The sequence below is a fragment of the Tasmannia lanceolata genome, unplaced genomic scaffold, assembly GCF_043159265.1.
Source record: "Tasmannia lanceolata isolate RefF3 unplaced genomic scaffold, GAP_Taslan_0.1 ptg000044l, whole genome shotgun sequence".
Lineage (NCBI taxonomy): Eukaryota > Viridiplantae > Streptophyta > Magnoliopsida > Canellales > Winteraceae > Tasmannia > Tasmannia lanceolata.
Genome location: NW_027518721.1, coordinates 19,464,669 through 19,485,413, shown reverse-complemented (window position 1 = coordinate 19,485,413; position 20,745 = coordinate 19,464,669). Strand labels below are relative to the sequence as shown.

Here is a 20,745-nt window from a genome sequence, read left to right as displayed (position 1 = left end):
TCAATTGACGGTTCGTCCACAAATTGAAGGGTTAGGATGATCCTATGGAGCTGATTTTTTTGGCACACCCTATCTATGTCAGAGCCCATCAAATGAACGCTTTGGATCATCCAAACAATGTGGGCCCACTTTGTTTTTGGTAATGTTTGGATTCATTGATAGTGTTTCAAAAGAGGGGGCCTACCTTATACAAATACAAATTGAAACCTTAGAGTCAACTTGTAACTTTTTAAACATTAGTGGTTAAGTTGAATGTGTCAGAAACCCACAGGGGTCTAAGTGTATTTTTTCCTTCATTTAAATAAGCCCTAAAAAGTGACTGATTTTCCATGACTGAAAACTTTAAAGTACCCTGATATACTTGCAATCTGTTTTGAACAACTGGGGTGTGTACACATCTTTCTCAAATGCTAAAAAACAGGAATTGGCCTTCTTAGAAACCACCTAGCCATGGAGGATAATCACACCTCTAAGCTTCCTTCTTCCAAATTCAAAGAACAACATGATGATAATGATAACGACACCCACCAAAGAGAAGAAGAAGAAGAGAAAGAGTCTATGTTTGAGAAGATGCTAACGCCGAGTGATGTAGGAAAGCTTAACAGGCTGGTGATACCAAAACAATACGCGGAGCGTTACTTTCCTCTCGATACTGAGTCGAGTGAGAAGGGTTTGGAGCTGAGTTTAGAGGACGAGTTAGGGAAGATTTGGAGATTCCGTTACTCTTATTGGAATAGTAGTCAGAGTTATGTGTTAACCAAAGGGTGGAGTCGTTTTGTGAAGGAGAAAAGGCTTGAGGCCGGGGACTTAGTCTTCTTTCAAAGATGTAATAGGGATAGGTTGTTTATAGGGTGGAGGAGGCGCAATGACGCCCCGGTGCAAGATAGCAGCGCGGTGCAGGCTGTGGCAATGGCGACCGTCCCATCGGGTCCGGTGTTCTATCATGCGCACTCGCCTTACCCTGCGCACTCTTCCGCCCACTTGGCGTGTATTGGGCAGCATGACGGGATTTTTCATGCAGGTATAGTAACAAACTCCCATCAAGTTTTTGTTTCTTGATTTTATTTTATTTTTTACTTTAAATTTGAGGAGCTTGAAACAGTGAAATGAGAAGTACGTTTTAGAAATGTAAAAGAAGAAAAAATGACGAAAATTTTAAGGTTACTGATATTCTCACTACTATATTTTAATAAGTGCACATACTCAACCCTAACCCAACCCACCTCGAACTCGGGTCGAGTTGAGTCGGGTTGGGTTCGGGTTCATCTAGGACTAAACAGAAAAATACAAGAAAAAAAATAGATAATCCTGAGAAAATCATGATAAAAATAGAGGACGGAGGTCGGGTTCAGGTCGGGTCGGATTGCCAATGCCTCAACCCTAACCCAACCCGAAATTAAATCGGGTTGGCTTTTTCCAACCCAACCCGAGAAAATGCCAACCCAACCTGAGCCGAAATCGGGTTGAACCCGTCGGGTTTGGGTTGAGCCCGAACCAAGTTGCACCCGTAGGTGGCTAGTCTGACTGTTGGGGTTCCACGCAAAAGCAATAGTCCCACATCGGACATGTGAAATGGATGTGGATGGGTTATAAGGTAATGGGCACCCTCCCTCTAATAGCTAGCCTTTAGGGGCGAGTTCTACCCGGTTAGATTCCCTACAGTGACATGCGACAGACTAGCTGGAAAATGTCTTTTGCGATGGACCCTAGCAAATCCCTTTTCTATTATTATCCTGATATTTATGAGAAATTACAGGTATTTTTATTCCCCCTTACTCCCTACCCCAAGCCCACTGTTGGGGTTCCTCATGAAAGCAAAGACTCCACATGGGATAAGTAATAGATAAGGGTGTCAATTTTGGCTCGGGCTCGGAAGCTCGCTCGAGCTCAGCTCGAATCCTTAACGAGCCGAGCCGAGCCGGCTCGTTAAGCTTAACGAGCCGAGCCGAGCCCGAGTTAGGCCAGGCTCGGCTCGTTAAGGCTCGTTAAGAATTTAATATGTTTATATATATATATATATATATATATATATATATATATATATATATATACACACACTAAAAGGGTTGTCTAGGGAGTGAAAGGGGGAGGCAAAACATGTCACTTCTTTTTTGGAACCCCATTTGTTACTTGGACCACCCCCTAGTGTAAAAAGAGTAGTACAAAAACCACTAGATAGGGCTGTCCAGGGAAAATGAGGGGTGTAAAATTAAAATAATTCGAGCTCGATAAGGCTCGCGAGCCTGGCCGAGCCTAGCCAAGCTCAGCTCGGCTCGGCTCGTTTACACCCCTAGTAATAGATGTGGATGGGCTTTATAAGGATTCGGGCACCCTCACCTCAACGGCTAGATTTTGAGGGTGAGTCCTAGGTGTCCTACAACACCCCCACGCCCAACTAGTCACTCCTCGTGTTTGTTTGTCATAACAGGGAAAGAATCTTAAAAGAGAAGAGGTTGCAATTAATATTTTTTATTTCAGAGCTCTCCATTTCGTGATTTTAAAGATCAAGAAATTACGTGTACAGGCGAGCCGCTCATTCAGAAGCCGATCACGCCAGCCAACTCGAAGAGACTGAGGCTGTTCGGTGTAAACCTTGAATGCCCCGCGGAGGAAGCCGAGCCACCAATGCAAAGCAGCCCAATTTTCTACCCTGGCTCCAGCTCTCAATCATAGCCGAGAAGGTACACGAGAAATTATCTGGAAATTCATATTTCTCGCAAATGCGTTTTATCACGAGATGCTAAGCGTGTGGGAAAAAGAGCAGACTCCAAATTACAGCATGGGAGTTTCTATCAAGGTGCAGAGTCCAAATTAAGAGTGGCAGTGGGGACCATCCAATTGATATATAGAGAGGGGGTCCCCACCACAATCAAAGGCCACTATCTGCTGCATTTGTGGGCCCTACCATATTGGGCCATTAAGATCTTACAGTTTTAATAATCACTAACAACTGTAATCCGCTGTGAATGATTACACTAGATTTTTCTTCATTAAAGCAATCTGAACAACTAAAATAAATTCATCGTATTATTTGTTGTCCTAATCAAGGTTTAAAATTTCGGTTTCGGTACCGGTTTCGGACCCTGAAATTTTGAAATTTCGCCCGAAATCTGCTACAAAAATCGATATTATTAATTTTATTCAATATTAAATTTCGGTTAAATGGTTAAATTAATTTTTTTTTAAACAGATTTTATGGGTCAAATTTCAGAAAAACCAAAATTTCGGCCGAAATAAATGACCATTTCGGTTTTTAGTGGTGTCGGTCTCCACCGAAATCCGAAATTTCGGTCGAAATTTAAAACCATGGTCCTAATTATGTTCTTAAATTTTATATTTTTATATATTTTAAATAGGCTAGCAAATATTCGCAGAACCATGTTTTGATACTTGCCCTAACCTTGTTTTTTATTATTTAAACAGCTGCCAAAGGTCATTACACTCCACATGTCAGTATTAATAAAGAAAAGACAAGGTGAGTTAATGCAAATTGATCAAACACGGTAGTGCCAACATCAATAGCCTTTAAATATATATTTTTTTCCAGTTTTTCCAAAATTAACGGAAAAAATTAAAATATCCCGGGACACACCCTTCCTGAGAAATTCTAGAGACAAATATTTGTGACTAGTAAAATCATACTAGAGAAAACAAAAGAACAGGAAAAAGACCCATGTGAGGAGAAAAATGTGCCGTGCAGACAGTCAACATAGTGTAGAAACCTGAATAACTGTAAATAGGCACGAATCATCTGGTAAAATCATACTAGAGAGAGAGAGAAAAAAAAAACAAAGAGCCACTTGAGGAGATAAATGTGGTGGGCAGAGTCAACATAGTGGAGAAATCTGAATAACTGTAAATAGGCACAAATCCTCACAAGTGGGAACAAACATGGGCTTTGAGAATTGGGGTTGAGACAGTACCAGTTGACTCTCAAATGCATTCAGGCCATGGAACAGAGACAATCTCATTCATTAGAGTAGCTCAGTGCTGCCACTTGGATTGACCCACCACAGATACGCTATCATCGATCACCCTATCAGTATCTTTACTACAATTCACTGATAAATGGTCAATCACACCTGATCGATTGACCCCACCGGAATTCGGTTTGTCCAGTAGAACAAGTTTACTATACTTCTCCTTTCCAGCACACTCTAATATCCTGTTGGCCTTTTTCTTCTTGTGGGGATTCTCTGCTTTTGTGGTTGGTTGGGCTATGCATGATTCTGTGTAACAACCAAAATAAGAACCTTAATTTTGTTAAGGATGCTGGAATACACCACATTACTTATACACAATTTCCATGTTTTCTCTCACAGAGTTGGCATGTAGGACAACCTTCTCTTTTCAGAATCTGCATAATTTTCTTGCCATTAGCCATCAATTCATACTATCATTCTTGACAAAATCGCTTACCACCCAAGAGTCAAGTCCCAATAATTGTAAAGTCACCTTTACAAGATACCCACTACCAAAATATAAGAACATCCACATATTGCTTATTCCTCTGCCCAACAACATCTATTTGTGAATATTTGTATTGATAATTTGTTCATCAACCTGCTCTAGAGTAGGGACCATTTCTTATCTGATAAGATTCGAAGCTTGCAATGCTGATTTCATAGACCAAAATCTTGATTTTTGAGAAGACTAGAACCTTAAAAGAGCTTCTTGCCTGCTAGAAGTCATACAACCCACCAAAAGAGTCAATCCATCGAATAGAGATAGAATTATTGCCTCTTAAATTGTAGGGCCAACAAAATAGCAGGGAGTAACAGCAAACTAGGGGTGTCAACAGATCCACCTATGTCACAGTCACGATCCATTCAAATTCCTTATCGGTCGGATCGGATTCGGATTGTTCTTCGGATCCTACTTTCCATGTCACGATCACGATCCATTTTAATTCGGACCATCCATCGGAGTGTCCTATTATGTCCCACTAAGCTAAGTACACAATTAATTTTTTTTTAAAAAGAGTTAGAATGCAAGTCCACTCTTAGTGTGTCTATATGCATTTTCTTCAAATAAATTAAAATTTTATTTACGTTTAATCAATGAGTAAAAGAATGCTTCTAAATAATAAAATTGGCAAATGATGAGAAAAATGCAATGCTTTTGTGAAATTGTGAATGAAGGGTGGGGTTTTAAAATTCATGAGAAAAGAGCTGTTAGGTACGGTTGGGAGAGTAAGTTTACAAAAATACCCTTCCATCCATATAACCTTACGTTTTACACTTTCACTCTCTCTTACCCATTTGCAGTCGTTTGAAACATTTTTCACTCGTTTTTTCCACTCGTTCTCTCCCTCTTACCTCGCCGGAAAATACTATTGTTGCCGGGAAGCTTGCATACGCGTCTGGAAGTTAAGCTTGTCGCTGGAAAGTGTAGCTCATCTTGCCAAAAACAGGACTTCGACTCTCCCAAGGTATTTTTTAAACCATTTAATGTAGGGTATCATTTTTTGGGTTTTCTTCTTGGGGTGCTGGATATGAAATACTTGGTACCATTATTGAAATTGTGTTAGGGTTTCAAAAGGTTTCACTTGATTTCTAGTTTATCCATGGTTTGCAAAGGGTTTCATTATGTTGATTTTCGTTTTGTTGGGTTTCGATGGATTGAAAGAAATTAATTTTAGAAATGAAATTAGGGTTTCATTTAGGGTTCGAAAGGGTTCCATTTGTTTTGAAAGGTGTAACTGTGGTTTGTTAGGATTTCATTCAGGATTTGTAGGTTTTGAAGGGTTTCATTTTGGTGGCCAAGGGTTTTATTTTTGTTTTCAAAGGGTTTCATTTGATTTTGTTGGGAGAAGGAGCGTTATCGATTTTGTTTTGCAGTCTTTTGACAGAAGGGAAAGAGGCATAACCATTTATTTTGGGATTTTTGAGACTTTCGAACCCTTGAAACCAGTATGTATGGTTCCAAGGATCCTTGTAAGCAGTGATTTTCATTCCAACTGTCTAATAGTGTGTTTCGGTAGTGGTTAAGAGGTATAAAATGTGGTTCCGTAGTGGTTGTGGGGTATAAAATGTGGTTCCGTAGTGATTCCCGGGTATAAAATGTGGTTCCGTAGTGGTTGAGGGGTATAAGATGTGGTTTCCTAGTGGTTCCGGTGTATGAAATGTGGTTCCCTAGTGGTTCCGGGGGAGAAAATGTGGTTCCCTAGTGGTTCCCGGGTATAAAATGTGGTTCCCTAGTGGTTCCATGGTATAAAATGTGGTTCCCTAGTGGTTGCGGCGTAGAAAATGTGGTTCCGTAATGGTTTCGGGTTATAAAATGTGGTTCCCTAGTGGTTCCGGTGTATGAAATGTGGTTCCCTAGTGGTTCCGGGGTAGAAAATGTGGTTCCCTAGTGGTTCCGAGGTATAAAATGTGGTTCCCTAATGGTTCGAGTGTATGAAAATTGGTTCCCTAGTGGTTCCGGGGTAGAAAATGTGGTTCCCTAGTGGTGCCGAGGTATAAAATGTGGTTCCGTAGTGGTTGTGGGGTATAAAATGTGGTTCCATAGTGATTCCCGGGTATAAAATGTGGTTCCATAGTGGTTGAGGGGTATAAGATGTGGTTCCCTAGTGGTTTCAGTGTATGAAATGTGGTTCCCTAGTGGTTCCGGGGTAGAAAATGTGGTTCCCTAGTGGTTCCGAAGTATAAAATGTGGTTCCGTAGTGGTTGCGGGGTAGAAAATGTGGTTCCCTAGTGGTTCCGAGGTATAAAATGTGGTTCCGTAATGGTTGCGGGTTATAAAATGTGGTTCCCTAATGGTTCCGGTGTATGAAATGTGGTTCCCTAGTGGTTCCGGGGTAAAAAATGTGGTTCCCTAGTGGTTCCGAGGTATAAAATGTGGTTCCATAGTGGTTGCGGTGTAGAAAATGTGGTTCCCTAGTGGTTCCGAGGTATAAAATGTGGTTCCGTAATGGTTGCGGGTTATAAAATGTGGTTCCCTAGTGGTTCCGGTGTATGAAATGTGGTTCCCTAGTGGTTCCGGGGTAGAAAATGTGGTTCCCTAGTGGTTCCGAGGTATAAAATGTGGTTCCGTAGTGGTTGCGGGGTAGAAAATGTGGTTCCCTAGTGGTTCCGAGGTATAAAATGTGGTTCCGTAATGGTTGCGGGTTATAAAATGTGGTTCCCTAGTGGTTCCGGTGTATGAAATGTGGTTCCCTAGTGGTTCCGGGGTAGAAAATGTGGTTCCCTAGTGGTTCCGAGGTATAAAATGTGGTTCCGTAGTGGTTGCGAGGTAGAAAATGTGGTTCCCTAGTGGTTCCGAGGTATAAAATGAGGTTCCCTAATGGTTGCGGGTTATAAAATGTGGTTCCCTAGTGGTTCCGGTGTATGAAATGTGGTTCCCTAGTGGTTCCGGGGTAGAAAATGTGGTTCCCTAGTGGTTCCGAGGTATAAAATGTGGTTCCGTAGTGGTTGCGGGGTAGAAAATGTGGTTCCCTAGTGGTTCCGAGGTATAAAATGTGGTTCCGTAATGGTTGCGGGTTATAAAATGTGGTTCCCTAGTGGTTCCGGGGTAGAAAATGTGGTTCCCTAGTGGTTCCGAGGTATAAAATGTGGTTCCGTAGTGGTTGTGGGGTAGAAAATGTGGTTCCCTAGTGGTTCCGAGGTATAAAATGTGGTTCCGTAATGGTTGCGGGTTATAAAATGTGGTTCTCTAGTGGTTCCGGTGTAAGAAATGTGGTTCCCTAGTGGTTCCGGGGTAGAAAATGTGGTTCCCTAGTGGTTCCGAGGTATAAAATGTGGTTCCGTAGTGGTTGCGGGGTAGAAAATGTGGTTCCCTAGTGGTTCCGAGGTATAAAATGTGGTTCCGTAATGGTTGCGGGTTATAAAATGTGGTTCCCTAGTGGTTCCGGTGTATGAAATGTGGTTCCCTAGTGGTTCCGGTGTATGAAATGTGGTTCCCTAGTGGTTCCGGTGTATGAAATGTGGTTCCCTAGTGGTTCCGGGGTAGAAAATGTGTTTCCCTAGTGGTTCCGAGTTATAAAATGTGCTTCCGTAGTGGTTGCGAGGTAGAAAATATGGTTCCCTAGTGGTTCCAAGGTATAAAATGTGGTTCCGTAATGGTTGCGGGTTATAAAATGTGGTTCCCTAGTGGTTCCGGTGTATGAAATGTGGTTCCCTAGTGGTTCCGGGGTAGAAAATGTGGTTCCCTAGTGGTTCCGAAGTATAAAATGTGGTTCCCTAGTGGTTCCGGTGTATGAAAATTGGTTCCCTAGTGGTTCCGGGGTAGAAAATCTGGTTCCCTAGTGGTGCTGAGGTATAAAATGTGGTTCCGTAGTGGTTGTGGGGTATAAAATGTGGTTCCGTAGTGATTCCCGGGTATAAAATGTGGTTCCGTAGTGGTTGAGGGGTATAAGATGTGGTTCCCTAGTAGTTCCGGTGTATGAAATGTGGATCCCTAGTGGTTACAGGTAGAAAATGTGGTTCCCTAGTGGTTCGAGGTACAAAATGTGGTTCCGTAGTGGTTGCGGGGTAGAAAATGTGGTTCCCTAGTGGTTCCGAGGTATAAAATATGGTTCCGTATTGGTTGCGGGTTATAAAATGTGGTTCCCTAGTGGTTCCAGTGTATGAAATGTGGTTCCCTAGTGGTTCCGGGGTAGAAAATGTGGTTTCCTAGTGGTTCCGAGGTATAAAATGTTGTTCCGTAGTGGTTGCGGGGTAGAAAATGTGGTTCCCTAGTGGTTCCGAGGTATAAAATGTGGTTCCGTAATGGTTGCGGGTTATAAAATGTGGTTCCCTAGTGGTTCCGGTGTATGAAATGTGGTTCCCTAGTGGTTCCGGGGTAGAAAATGTGGTTCCCTAGTGGTTCCGAGGTATAAAATGTGGTTCCGTAGTGGTTGCGGGGTAGAAAATGTGGTTCCCTAGTGGTTCCGAGGTATAAAATGAGGTTCCCTAATGGTTGCGAGTTATAAAATGTGGTTCCCTAGTGGTTCCGGTGTATGAAATGTGGTTCCCTAGTGGTTCCGGGGTAGAAAATGTGGTTCCCTAGTGGTTCCGAGGTATAAAATGTGGTTCCGTAGTGGTTGCGGGGTAGAAAATGTGGTTCCCTAGTGGTTCCGAGGTATAAAATGTGGTTCCGCAATGGTTGCGGGTTATAAAATGTGGTTCCCTAGTGGTTCCGGGGTAGAAAATGTGGTTCCCTAGTGGTTCCGAGGTATAAAATGTGGTTCCGTAGTGGTTGTGGGGTAGAAAATGTGGTTCCCTAGTGGTTCCGAGGTATAAAATGTGGTTCCGTAATGGTTGCGGGTTATAAAATGTGGTTCTCTAGTGGTTCCGGTGTAAGAAATGTGGTTCCCTAGTGGTTCCGGGGTAGAAAATGTGGTTCCCTAGTGGTTCCGAGGTATAAAATGTGGTTCCGTAGTGGTTGCGGGGTAGAAAATGTGGTTCCCTAGTGGTTCCGAGGTATAAAATGTGGTTCCGTAATGGTTGCGGGTTATAAAATGTGGTTCCCTAGTGGTTCCGGTGTATGAAATGTGGTTCCCTAGTGGTTCCGGTGTATGAAATGTGGTTCCCTAGTGGTTCCGGGGTAGAAAATGTGTTTCCCTAGTGGTTCCGAGTTATAAAATGTGCTTCCGTAGTGGTTGCGAGGTAGAAAATATGGTTCCCTAGTGGTTCCAAGGTATAAAATGTGGTTCCGTAATGGTTGCGGGTTATAAAATGTGGTTCCCTAGTGGTTCCGGTGTATGAAATGTGGTTCTCTAGTGGTTCCGGGGTAGAAAATGTGGTTCCCTAGTGGTTCCGAGGTATAAAATGTGGTTCCCTAGTGGTTCCGGTGTATGAAAATTGGTTCCCTAGTGGTTCCGGGGTAGAAAATGTGGTTCCCTAGTGGTGCTGAGGTATAAAATGTGGTTCCGTAGTGGTTGTGGGGTATAAAATGTGGTTCCGTAGTGATTCCCGGGTATAAAATGTGGTTCCGTAGTGGTTGAGGGGTATAAGATGTGGTTCCCTAGTGGTTCCGGTGTATGAAATGTGGATCCCTAGTGGTTACAGGGTAGAAAATGTGGTTCCCTAGTGGTTCGAGGTACAAAATGTGGTTCCGTAGTGGTTGCGGGGTAGAAAATGTGGTTCCCTAGTGGTTCCGAGGTATAAAATATGGTTCCGTATTGGTTGCGGGTTATAAAATGTGGTTCCCTAGTGGTTCCAGTGTATGAAATGTGGTTCCCTAGTGGTTCCGGGGTAGAAAATGTGGTTTCCTAGTGGTTCCGAGGTATAAAATGTTGTTCCGTAGTGGTTGCGGGGTAGAAAATGTGGTTCCCTAGTGGTTCCGAGGTATAAAATGTGGTTCCGTAATGGTTGCGGGTTATAAAATGTGGTTCCCTAGTGGTTCCGGTGTATGAAATGTGGTTCCCTAGTTGTTCCGGGGTAGAAAATGTGGTTCCCTAGTGGCTCCGAGGTATAAAATGTGGTTCCGTAGTGGTTGCGGGGTAGAAAATGTGGTTCCCTAGTGCTTCCGAGGTATAACATATGGTTCTGTAATGGTTGCGGGTTATAAAATGTGGTTCCCTAGTGGTTCCGGTGTATGAAATGTGGTTCCTTAGTGGTTCCGGGGTAGAAAATGTGGTTCCCTAGTGGTTCCGAGGTATAAAATGTGGTTCCGTAGTGGTTGCGGGGTAGAAAATGTGGTTCCCTAGTGGTTCCGAGGTATAAAATGTGGTTCCGTAATGGTTGCGGGTTATAAAATGTGGTTCCCTAGTGGTTCCGGTGTATGAAATGTGGTTCCCTAGTGGTTCCGAGGTAGAAAATGTGGTTCCCTAGTGGTTCCGAGGTATAAAATGTGGTTCCGTAGTGGTTGCGGGGTAGAAAATGTGGTTCCCTAATGGTTCCGAGGTATAAAATGTGGTTCCGTAATGGTTGCGGGTTATAAAATGTGGTTCCCTAGTGGTTCCGGTGTATGAAATGTGGTTCTCTAGTGGTTCCGGGGTAGAAAATGTGGTTCCCTAGTGGTTCCGAGGTATAAAATGTGGTTCCGTAGTGGTTGCGGGGTAGAAAATGCGGTTCCCTAGTGGTTCCGAGGTATAAAATGTGGTTCCGTAATGGTTGCGGGTTATAAAATGTGGTTCCCTAGTGGTTCCGGTGTATGAAATGTGGTTCCATAGTGGTTCCGGGGTAGAAAATGTGGTTCCCTAGTGGTTCCGAGGTATAAAATGTGGTTCCCTAGTGGTTCCGGTGTATGAAAATTGGTTCCCTAGTGGTTCCGGGGTAGAAACTGTGGTTCCCTAGTGGTGCCGAGGTATAAAATGTGGTTCCGTCGTGGTTGCGGGTTATAAAATGTAGTTCCCTAGTGGTTCCGGTGTTTGAAATGTGGTTCCGTAGTGGTTCCGGGGTAGAAAATGTGGTTCCCTAGTGGTTCCGAGGTATAAAATGTGGTTCCGTAGTGGTTGCGGGGAAGAAAATATGGTTGCCTAGTGGTTCAGAGGTATAAAATGTGGTTCCGTAGTGGTTGCGGGGTATAAAATGTGGTTCCCTAGTGGTTCCGGTGTATGAAATGTGGTTCCCTAGTGGTTCCGGGGTATAAAATGTGGTTCCCTAGTGGTTCGGAGGTATAAAATGTGGTTCCGTAGTGGTTGCGGGGTAGAAAATGTGGTTCCCTAGTGGTTCCGAGGTATAAAATGTGGTTCCGTAATGGTTGCGGATTATAAAATGTGGTTCCCTAGTAGTTCCGGTGTATGAAATGTGGTTCCCTAGTGGTTTCGGGGTAGAAAATGTGGTTCCCTAGTGGTTACGAGGTATAAAATGTGGTTCCCTAGTGGTTCTGAGGTATAAAATGTGGTTCCCTAGTGGTTCCGGTGTATGAAATTTGGTTCCCTAGTGGTTCCGGGGTAGAAAATGTGGTTCCCTAGTGGTGCCGAGGTATAAAATGTGGTTCCGTCGTGGTTGCGGGTTATAAAATGTAGTTCCCTAGTAGTTCCGGTGTATGAAATGTGGTTCCGTAGTGGTTCCGGGGTAGAAAATGTGGTTCCCTAGTGGTTCCGAGGTATAAAATGTGGTTCCGTAGTGGTTGCGGGGTAGAAAATATGGTTGGCTAGTGGTTCCGTGGTTTAAAATGTGGTTCCGTAGTGGTTGCGGGGTATAAAATGTGGTTCCCTAGTTGTTCCGGTGTATGAAATGTGGTTCCCTAGTGGTTCCGGGGTATAAAATGTGGTTCCCTAGTGGTTCCGATGTATGAAATTTGGTTCCCTAGTTCTTCCGGGGTAGAAAATGTGGTTCCCTAGTGGTTCCGAGGTATAAAATGTGGTTCCGTAATGGTTGCGGGTTATAAAATGTGGTTCCCTAGTGCTTGCGAGGTATAAAATGTGGATCCACTGTGGTTCGAAGGAATAAAATGTGCTTCCAAGAGTGTAACTTATTGTTCCAATTGTGGTTGTCATTGTAAATGGTTGTTCATATATTAGTTTGTATTCAAATTTTATGAGGGTTTAATAATGGTTCTTATCCTAATAGGGTTTGCGAAAATGGTGGAAAGAAGGGCTTCTTTTATGTTACACGTTGATGGGTACTTGAAGGATAAAGTATCATTTGAGTATATTGGCGGGACGAAGATGTCTTTAATTGTGAATCGGCATATAAAATTTGCAGAATTTGAGTCTATAGTTCACCAAAAAATTCATACCACAGCAACCGGTATCTCACAATCTATAAAATGTCGATATGTCGTGGATCCATATCAAATCGTGTTGTACGACATTCGAAATGACGATGACCTAGCTATGGTGATGATGCTTTTTGAGAATAGCCTCTTCAATTGTATGAGCCTGTACATCACCAAAGAGTACAGAGTAGGAGGAATTAGTTCAGCACCGAACCCCATCCGGAGGTAAAATATTCAGTCAGGTGAAAATTTTAATTCTTTGAACTCTCATTCCATTACACTATTTGGTGATGTGAAATTTGTCATTGCTCAGGAATATGAGGGATCGAATTCAACATTATGAAGATCCTATTTTAAATGGAAATATTTGTGAACCTTCTTCTCGTCCTCTTGAACCGCCATTGTCATTTGGTGCTCTGAAGAACATAGAAATATTGGGCAGAAACCGAGAAGATAGCAATATTCCTCAGAATCCGAAAAGATATTCAGTGGACTTGAACCAAGACTATGAGGACCCTATTTTTAATGAGACAGAGGAAAATACAAGTCAACATATGAGCACTGCCATGTAATCTTGTAATTACTAATTACATTTACTTCGCCAGTTCTATGTTTCTCTCATACAATATTCATTCTAACGTACTCCCTACTGTGCAGGCACGATGCAGAGTTCAGCAGGGATTTCCATAGTGATATGCATGTTAGTGATGGCATTGGATGCGAGGATGGTAACAGTATAAAGGGTGATGATTCATTTGGTGATGATGACTTCGTTGAGGACAGTGTGCGCGAAGGTGACTTTGGTAAGGAAGATAAGTGCGAAGCTGTACGCCCCCTCGTTGGTCTACAGAACGTTGTGGGCGACCCGTTGTGTAATACATATAGAAGGGAGCGGTTGGAAGTAGATGAGATGGTTGTAGATGAATTAAATGAGGGACGTATAGGACTTGAGGAGATGAAGGTGGGGGGAATCTTCCCGAATTTTAAAGTATTTAAGAACAAAGTGAAAGAGTACGCAATTGAACGGAAGTTTGTATTCGCCCCAGTAGATTCAAAGCCTACAAAGTATGCTGTTAGATGCAAGGATAAAAGTTGCCCCTTCAGAATCAGTGGGAGAATTTCTTTGGATCATGTTATGGTAAAAAGGTTTGTGCCAGAGCATACATGCTCAGGTACTATGAGGGGTAATGACCATCCCCTTGTCACAGCAGCTTGGGCAGCAGACACCTGTCTTGGGTTATTTCCCTGCCCAGGAGACGTGAGGCCTACTTTGATAAGAGCATACATCAAGGATAAGTGGGGTATAACCATAAGCTATGTGAAGGCTTTCAATGCGAAGGTCATTATACTGGAAAAAATGTGTGGAAATGCCGAAGCGTCTTACCGCATCCTTCCTGCATATGCTGAAGAGATGGAGAGATGCAATCCTGGCACCATTATGTGTGTATATCGAAGTCGTCAGCTATGGACAGGTGGAGATAATACATTTTCTCGTTTATTTTGGTCATTCGGCCCTACCATTCGCGCCTTCAGTCGAACAATTAGACCACTGATACTAATTGATGGGACACATTTGCGAGGCAAGTATAAAGGAATTTTATTAGCTGCCACTGCAGTAGATGGTGACGGTGGATTATTTCCGTTAGCATATGCAGTGGTTGAGAATGAGATGTATGAGAGCTGGCTATGGTTTCTTCGTTTACTCCGCCAAAGGGTGATACCAGCCGAAAAAAACAACAACGAATTCACTATTTCCTCTGATAGGATGAAGGGTTTGCCTAGAGCTATAGACGAAGCATTGCCGGGATCATACCATAGCTACTGTATTCGTCACCTCAATGCCAATTTCCTGAAGACCTTTAAGAACCAAATACTTTGCAAACTTTTTTCGAGAGCCGCATATGCTTTAAGGGAGAGAGACTATAAGGAGACGATAGAATGTATTAAAGCGAAGAACGCAAAAACAGAGAAATTGATATCTGAGATTCCTAAAGAAAAGTGGGCTAATGTATACTTTAAAGGGTCTAGGTGGAATATGTTGACAACTAATGCAGCGGAGTCCTTCAACAACGTATTAAAGGGCGCACGGGAGTTACCCATCGCGGCTCTAGTCGATCACACTAGATGGAAAGTACAAGAGTACTTCCACCTTCGCCGCAAGGCTGCTTCTGAATGGAAAACGCATTTGACCCATAATGCAGAAAAATAGTTAGCCAGATCATGTCTGTATGGCAGTAAGTTCACACCCCGGCCGTGTAGTTGGAATGAATATGAAGTGATATCGTCAACTAATACGGATAGTGTGGACTTAGAGCAGAGAACGTGTACGTGTGGTCTGTTCCAAATTATGGGATTGCTGTGTGGGCATGCCATAGCAGCCATGGGAGTCAACAAGCTGGACAAATATAGGTACTGCCAGGATTGGTTTTTGGCTTCAACTTATCGGACTACATATGACGACGTGATTCACCCTACTTTAGATCGCACACAATGGCCGGAGCCATCCCATGTTTTAGAAGTAGTGTTGCCACCACGAGTAAGAAGACAGCCTGGACGACCCAAAAAAGTACGAATGGAAAGAGGGCTACAATTTGGACAACATCACAACTGCAAATCATGTGGGGAACCTGGACACAACAAAAGAACGTGCAAAAATCCCCCCCTTGTAAATCTTTAGTTAAATATGACGCCCATCGGTCCATCCGCACCTACAGAAAATACGTATGTTCCATTATTACTCACTTGATATGATTTCTCTATCAAACCCATCATTTTATTGATTGTTGCATGTTTTTCTTGTAGGTCCGGTGTCTCATTCGCACCTCCTTTCTTTGCTTAGGGATGGAGTTGTTGGTTTGTTTGTACAAAGTGGCATTGATTTTGGGACTCTTCATACTGCACATAAATATTTACTCACACAGAATTTGTATAAATTAAACGTTATTATAGACTTATAGTATTACATTGGTTGTACAGCTGACCGTGACTGTTGTAAAACTTATTATTAATGTATCATTTGTGTTGGCAATATCATTGGTTTTTACTCACTACCGAAAAGTCAGTCGGCCCACATTGTTTGGATCATCTAAATCGTTCATTTGATACGCCGTCACATATATTGGGTGTGCTCAAATAATCAGGTCCATCGAATCGAGGTAATCCTTCTATCTGTGGACGAACAAAGTGTACATACGATTACTCGAAAGTCTGAACCTAGCGTTGGACTTCCCAATGACGAGAGCGGAAGCGCAATATCACCTCTTTCCCGTCCGAAGTCCGGAAGTTGGTTCGGAATTCCGACTCGGATTGCCGAACCAACGTCCGGACTTCCGACTGAACTCCGGTATAGTTGCGAAGCTACTGGACTTCCTTCGGACAACCGAATATTGGTTCGGAAATCCGCCTCGGAATTCCGAACCCAGATACGGACTTCCGATGGAACTCCAGTAGAGTTGGGAAGCTACTGGACATCATTCGGAAGTCCGGAAGTTGGTCCGGAATTCCGAGTGGATTTTCGACTCGGAATTCCGATCCAGTACTCGGATTTCCAAAGGAAGTCCAGTACGTTGGCAACTCTACTGGAGTCCCGTCGGAAGTCCAGAAGTTGGTTCGGATTTCCGACTCGGAATTTCGAACCAATACTCGGATTTCCGACGGAAGTCCAGTAGGTTCGCAACTCTATTGGAGTTTCGTCGGAAGTTCGTAAGTAGGTTCGGATTTCCGACTCGGAATTCTGATCCAATACTCGGATTTCCGAATTATGTCCAGTAGGTTGGCAACTCTACTGGAGTTCCGTCGGAAGTCCGGAAGTAGGTTCGGATTTCCGACTCGGAATTCCGATCCAATACTCGGATTTCCGAATGATGTCTAGTAGGTTGGCAACTCTACTGGACATCATTCGGAAGTCCGGAAGTTGGTTCGGAATTTCGACTCGAAATTCCGATCCAATACTCGAATTTCCAAAGGAAGTCCAGTAGAGTTGCCAACTCTACTGGACATCATTCGGAAGTCCGCCCCTTCGATCGGAATTCCGAGTCGAAATTCCGAACCAACTTCCGGACTTCCGACGGAACTCCAATAGAGTGGCAACTCTACTGGAGTTCCGTCGGAAGTCCGGAAATTGGTTCGGATTTCCGACTCGGAAGTCCGAAGGAAGTCCAGTACAACATCATATATGGTGTAGGACCGGGTTCATGTACGTTACTACACGAGGATCTACCAATTCAATGGGCTTGATCACATGTATACATCATTTGTGGCGCAAGATCATTCAGATTATATATTAATGATGATCATTTGGGTGGTGAACTCGTAATGTTAAGAACTTGATGTTTAAAGCACATATCTTTTGTGTCGGATGGAGAAAAGAGTGGAATTGTGGAACATGTCAGTTTACCGATCCCCACTACATTTTTCATCTTTACCCCAGTAGAAAGAGCTTTTTCCCGATCCTGGTCACTCAGAAGCTTTTTTGTTTTTGTTATTTTTAAAAAAAAATTTATGAGTAAGCTGGGGTTAGGCAGGACCCCGACCAGATATATTTATGGAAACCAAAGATATACATGAAGGAAGAAAACAACCCCCTTACATAAAAGGGGGGAACAAAAAGAGGCAAGAAGCCCAAACAACAACATCCAAACATAGGACAGAACCTGCAAAAACAGCCCAAAACGAAAAAACAAAGCTCGAAGCCCCAACAAGCATGAGAGCAACAAACAACCAGAGAGGCAGATCACCAGGCAAGGAGCAAGCCACAGCTACAGCCCTCTCAGGTCTTGAATGATCTCACCTGAGGATGTTTTAAGCTTAATAGAATCCGGGAAGTCCGGACGGCTGAGATTTTTCTTCCTCCCCAGGAGTGATTTCTTTGCGTTTGGTAGGGGCAGAATAGCTTGGAGATGAAGGGGTGGATTTCTGATCATTGAAAAGATTTTCCCAAGGGAGACTTGCAGGTGGCAATAGATCAATCCTCATCCAGAAGGTTGCTATTGAAGGACCAGATGTTGAAGCCATTCCTCATCCACGACTTCTTCAAGTTGCCACAAACGCTGAAGAGAGCCAGGATTTGGAACAAGCCTTACCTGCAAACAAGCACAATTATCATAATGAATAACTAGAACATTTTGGTGTTTCCCAATTGTGTGCAAAATATCCACTCACCCTAGCAGGTTGATTTCCGCCACCTACTTCAGGAACGAGGAGAGCAAGTATCGGATCACCCGCCAAGCAATTGAACTCTAATGCATGTACAACCAACAACAATGACTCCCAGGTAAGAATGTGAACAACTTATAGGGATACTTTCCCATAGACCCCATTCAACATTTCCGAAAGTAGGGAAGCTCGCATAACCGTAATATCTTTCTGGGTGAAATCGAGGCTAGCGTCACGGGTAATGTATTCCATCTCTTTCAAAACGAACAGCCCACAGTCGTGGCTGCAAAACATGAAGCAAAACCGAGAAGAAGAATTAATCGTTTACGGAGGTATCGTAAACTGAAGTAATTGCACGTAACATACCTGTTACCTTGTAGGGGCCGATCGACCACTACATCAATGGGGAATGCACTTATATCAATGTCTTTGACCATTCTGAACCATTTAACAAGGTAATCGACCTACAAATCAAGAATTCCGTACGTTAGGGCAGTAGTAACAAAAAATTAATTAATAATTGCCATACGAATCAAGTAAAGAGTAGTACTCACAAGGGGTTGCACCTTCCTAGAATCCGTGTGACTGTAAAGAGAATCGTAAAGAAGGAAGGTACGATGCCCCATATCCAACACGAGAACTACCCAATGAACCATATCAATGTTAATTGGAATGAGTACTTTTCGTATCTCTTGAAGAGGGGTGTTCTCTACACAAGTTACAAATCTGGAACATGCATCGGGACGTTCACATCTTTCGTCAAGAATAACTTGCTACAACCAAAAAAAGAAATGTTAGAATTGCCCGCAGCTTCAGAAACAAAAACCATTACTTATAAGTTAATTTAATCTCACAGGTAGATGGGTAGTAAGGCAAATGCATGATTCCTTTTTTTTTTGTTCGCCAACATTCGTCCCGCAAGTTCAAGTAATCCGTATATACATTAACAATCTACAGAACAGACCATAGGTCAACGAGAAGGAATTTAAGAAGATATGTGTACCAACGCATTATTCACGCTTTACGTTACTAACTGAACCATATAACATCTTACCGGAGATGATATCCACCATCTACGATCGGTTAGTATAAGCAAGTCTTCTTTACACATGTGGTACCCATCACTGTGAATGACTCTCTCACTGCAAATCGAGTAAAAAGTCACCTACCTCTATGGACCTTTGGTCATATAATTGTACTGAAACAACCTATGTATGAAATTAATCAGAGATATTAGAATTAAAAAACAATGTAGGTTGTACGAAAATTTACCTAGGTGCTAGCGCTGCCAATGCATCCACCTTCATCGCTGCAGGCCCGGTGATATTGCGAAGAGCATACATGCTTTTCCGGTTGCTTATGACATACGGTGAACTGACTGCTCTACTAGGTTGTAACTTCCTTCGACGTTGCTTCACATTTTTTTCAATGCTCCCAATAACTTTTTCATCTTCTTTCTTATTTGATTTCTTACTCTTACTGAGGTTCAAATCAGGACTGTCAAGCAAGATAACCATTTTAGCTGCAGCATCCCTGACATCCCTAGTAATTAGGCTATCAATAGAGATATGTTCTACGCTATCATCAACTATGTGTTTCCCCATATCATCTACAAAAACACCATCCCCTACTTCCCCCTTCGCAGTCACTATCTCGGCTTCCCCATCCATATTGTCGGCCTCTCGTTCCCTCTTTCTCGTTATCTTCGTTGGGATATTATTCCCTGACTCCAAACCTTCCCTCTTTCTGGAATCTCTCCCGAACAAATGAATTTTTACCTCCCTCATTTCACGTTCAACTCTGGTTAACCTCTCCAACAATGAACTATTTGTAACAGATTCATCTACTTCGGACTTCTCATGTGCCCCACTTCCTCTCCTACTCCTCGTCCTTCTTCTATCCCCTGCTCTGCTGCAGTTGGCGCCATTGAATCCCCCACTACGCGCACAATTGGACCCATGCCATCCCCCAATGACCTCTTTGTAACGGAGTCATGTACCTCAGACTTCCCATGTTCCCCTCTTCCTCTCGTACTTCTCCTCCTTCGTTCCCTCCTCTGATATGTCGCAATTGGCCTCATTGGATCCCTCAGTACAGGCAGAGTTTGACCCATGCAATCCCCCACTGGGACCACAATTGAACCGACTGAATCGCAAGGAATACTACCATCATCGTGTTGATCATCGAGTCGAAGTAAAGATTCTTCCCTTGCCGTAGCTTCGATCCTCCTAACCACCTGGAATACATTCCATATTACTAATTACAAATACGACTGTAAAAATAACATGAAAGACATACAACGACCAACATGCATTATACTCTCACCTCTGCGGCTTTCACCGTCCCATGAATAATACAGTTAATCAACTGTTGATGCTCCATCTTCTTCGTATTCATCTGAGCGGTCCACTTAAATAGACGCGGATACGCATCAGGAGAATTAGGTGTCCATAACGTGATATGCTCAAATAGCCATACCTGATATCAAAGTAGATTAGATCCGTATAAGATAGAAAGAAAAAAACTATATGCAATGAATGGAAAATTACCTGTAAAATGATAGAGCAACCCAATATATGTCCCTTTCCACCGAGTGCAGCATGTGAATCTAATGATCTGACCAAGAACTCATGAACAGGATAAGCCCATGCAACATTTCCTATAGTCTGCAGATCAATATACGGGAAGAGGCAAGAACATGCCTTCTGGTCCCTCCGCGCAAACAAGACAGTGCTGCAGAATAACAATATCAAATGCTTCACAGTCGACTTCACGAAGTCTTCTTCATCTGAATCCATATCGGCATGAATAACCTTGACCACCTCGTCAAAGGTGGCGGTTGGACCCCCAAACCTCCAACCATCCACAGTATCACTGCTAGACCAATCAAATTGCGGCCTTTCCCCAATCATACTTAAACCTAATATTTTAGCTACATCACTAACTAGAAATGGGAGTACGATGCCGCCCAAACAAAAAGCTTTCCGTTTGGGATCCCATTTA

General features: G+C 43.0%; 1 protein-coding gene across 1 annotated transcript; it reads left to right on the top strand.

Moving 5' to 3' along the window:
* Positions 1–404: 404 nt before the first annotated feature.
* Positions 405–2,673, top strand: LOC143863384 (B3 domain-containing protein At3g11580-like). Its single transcript, XM_077374060.1, has 2 exons — positions 405–1,026; positions 2,530–2,673. Exons 1-2 carry the CDS (start codon positions 451–453, stop codon positions 2,671–2,673), a joined length of 720 nt encoding a protein of 239 aa, XP_077230175.1. The 5' UTR covers positions 405–450.
* Positions 2,674–20,745: the final 18,072 nt, after the last annotated feature.

What these genes read in the sequence shown, in the direction of transcription:
- LOC143863384 (XM_077374060.1), top strand. Translation starts at nt 451, where the DNA reads ATGGAGGATAATCACACCTCTAAGCTTCCTTCTTCCAAATTCAAAGAA. An exon ending in GGATTTTTCATGCAGGTATA is followed by an intron (nt 1,027 to 2,529) that starts GTAACAAACTCC and finishes TGTACAGGCGAG; the next exon opens with CCGCTCATTCAGAAGCCGAT.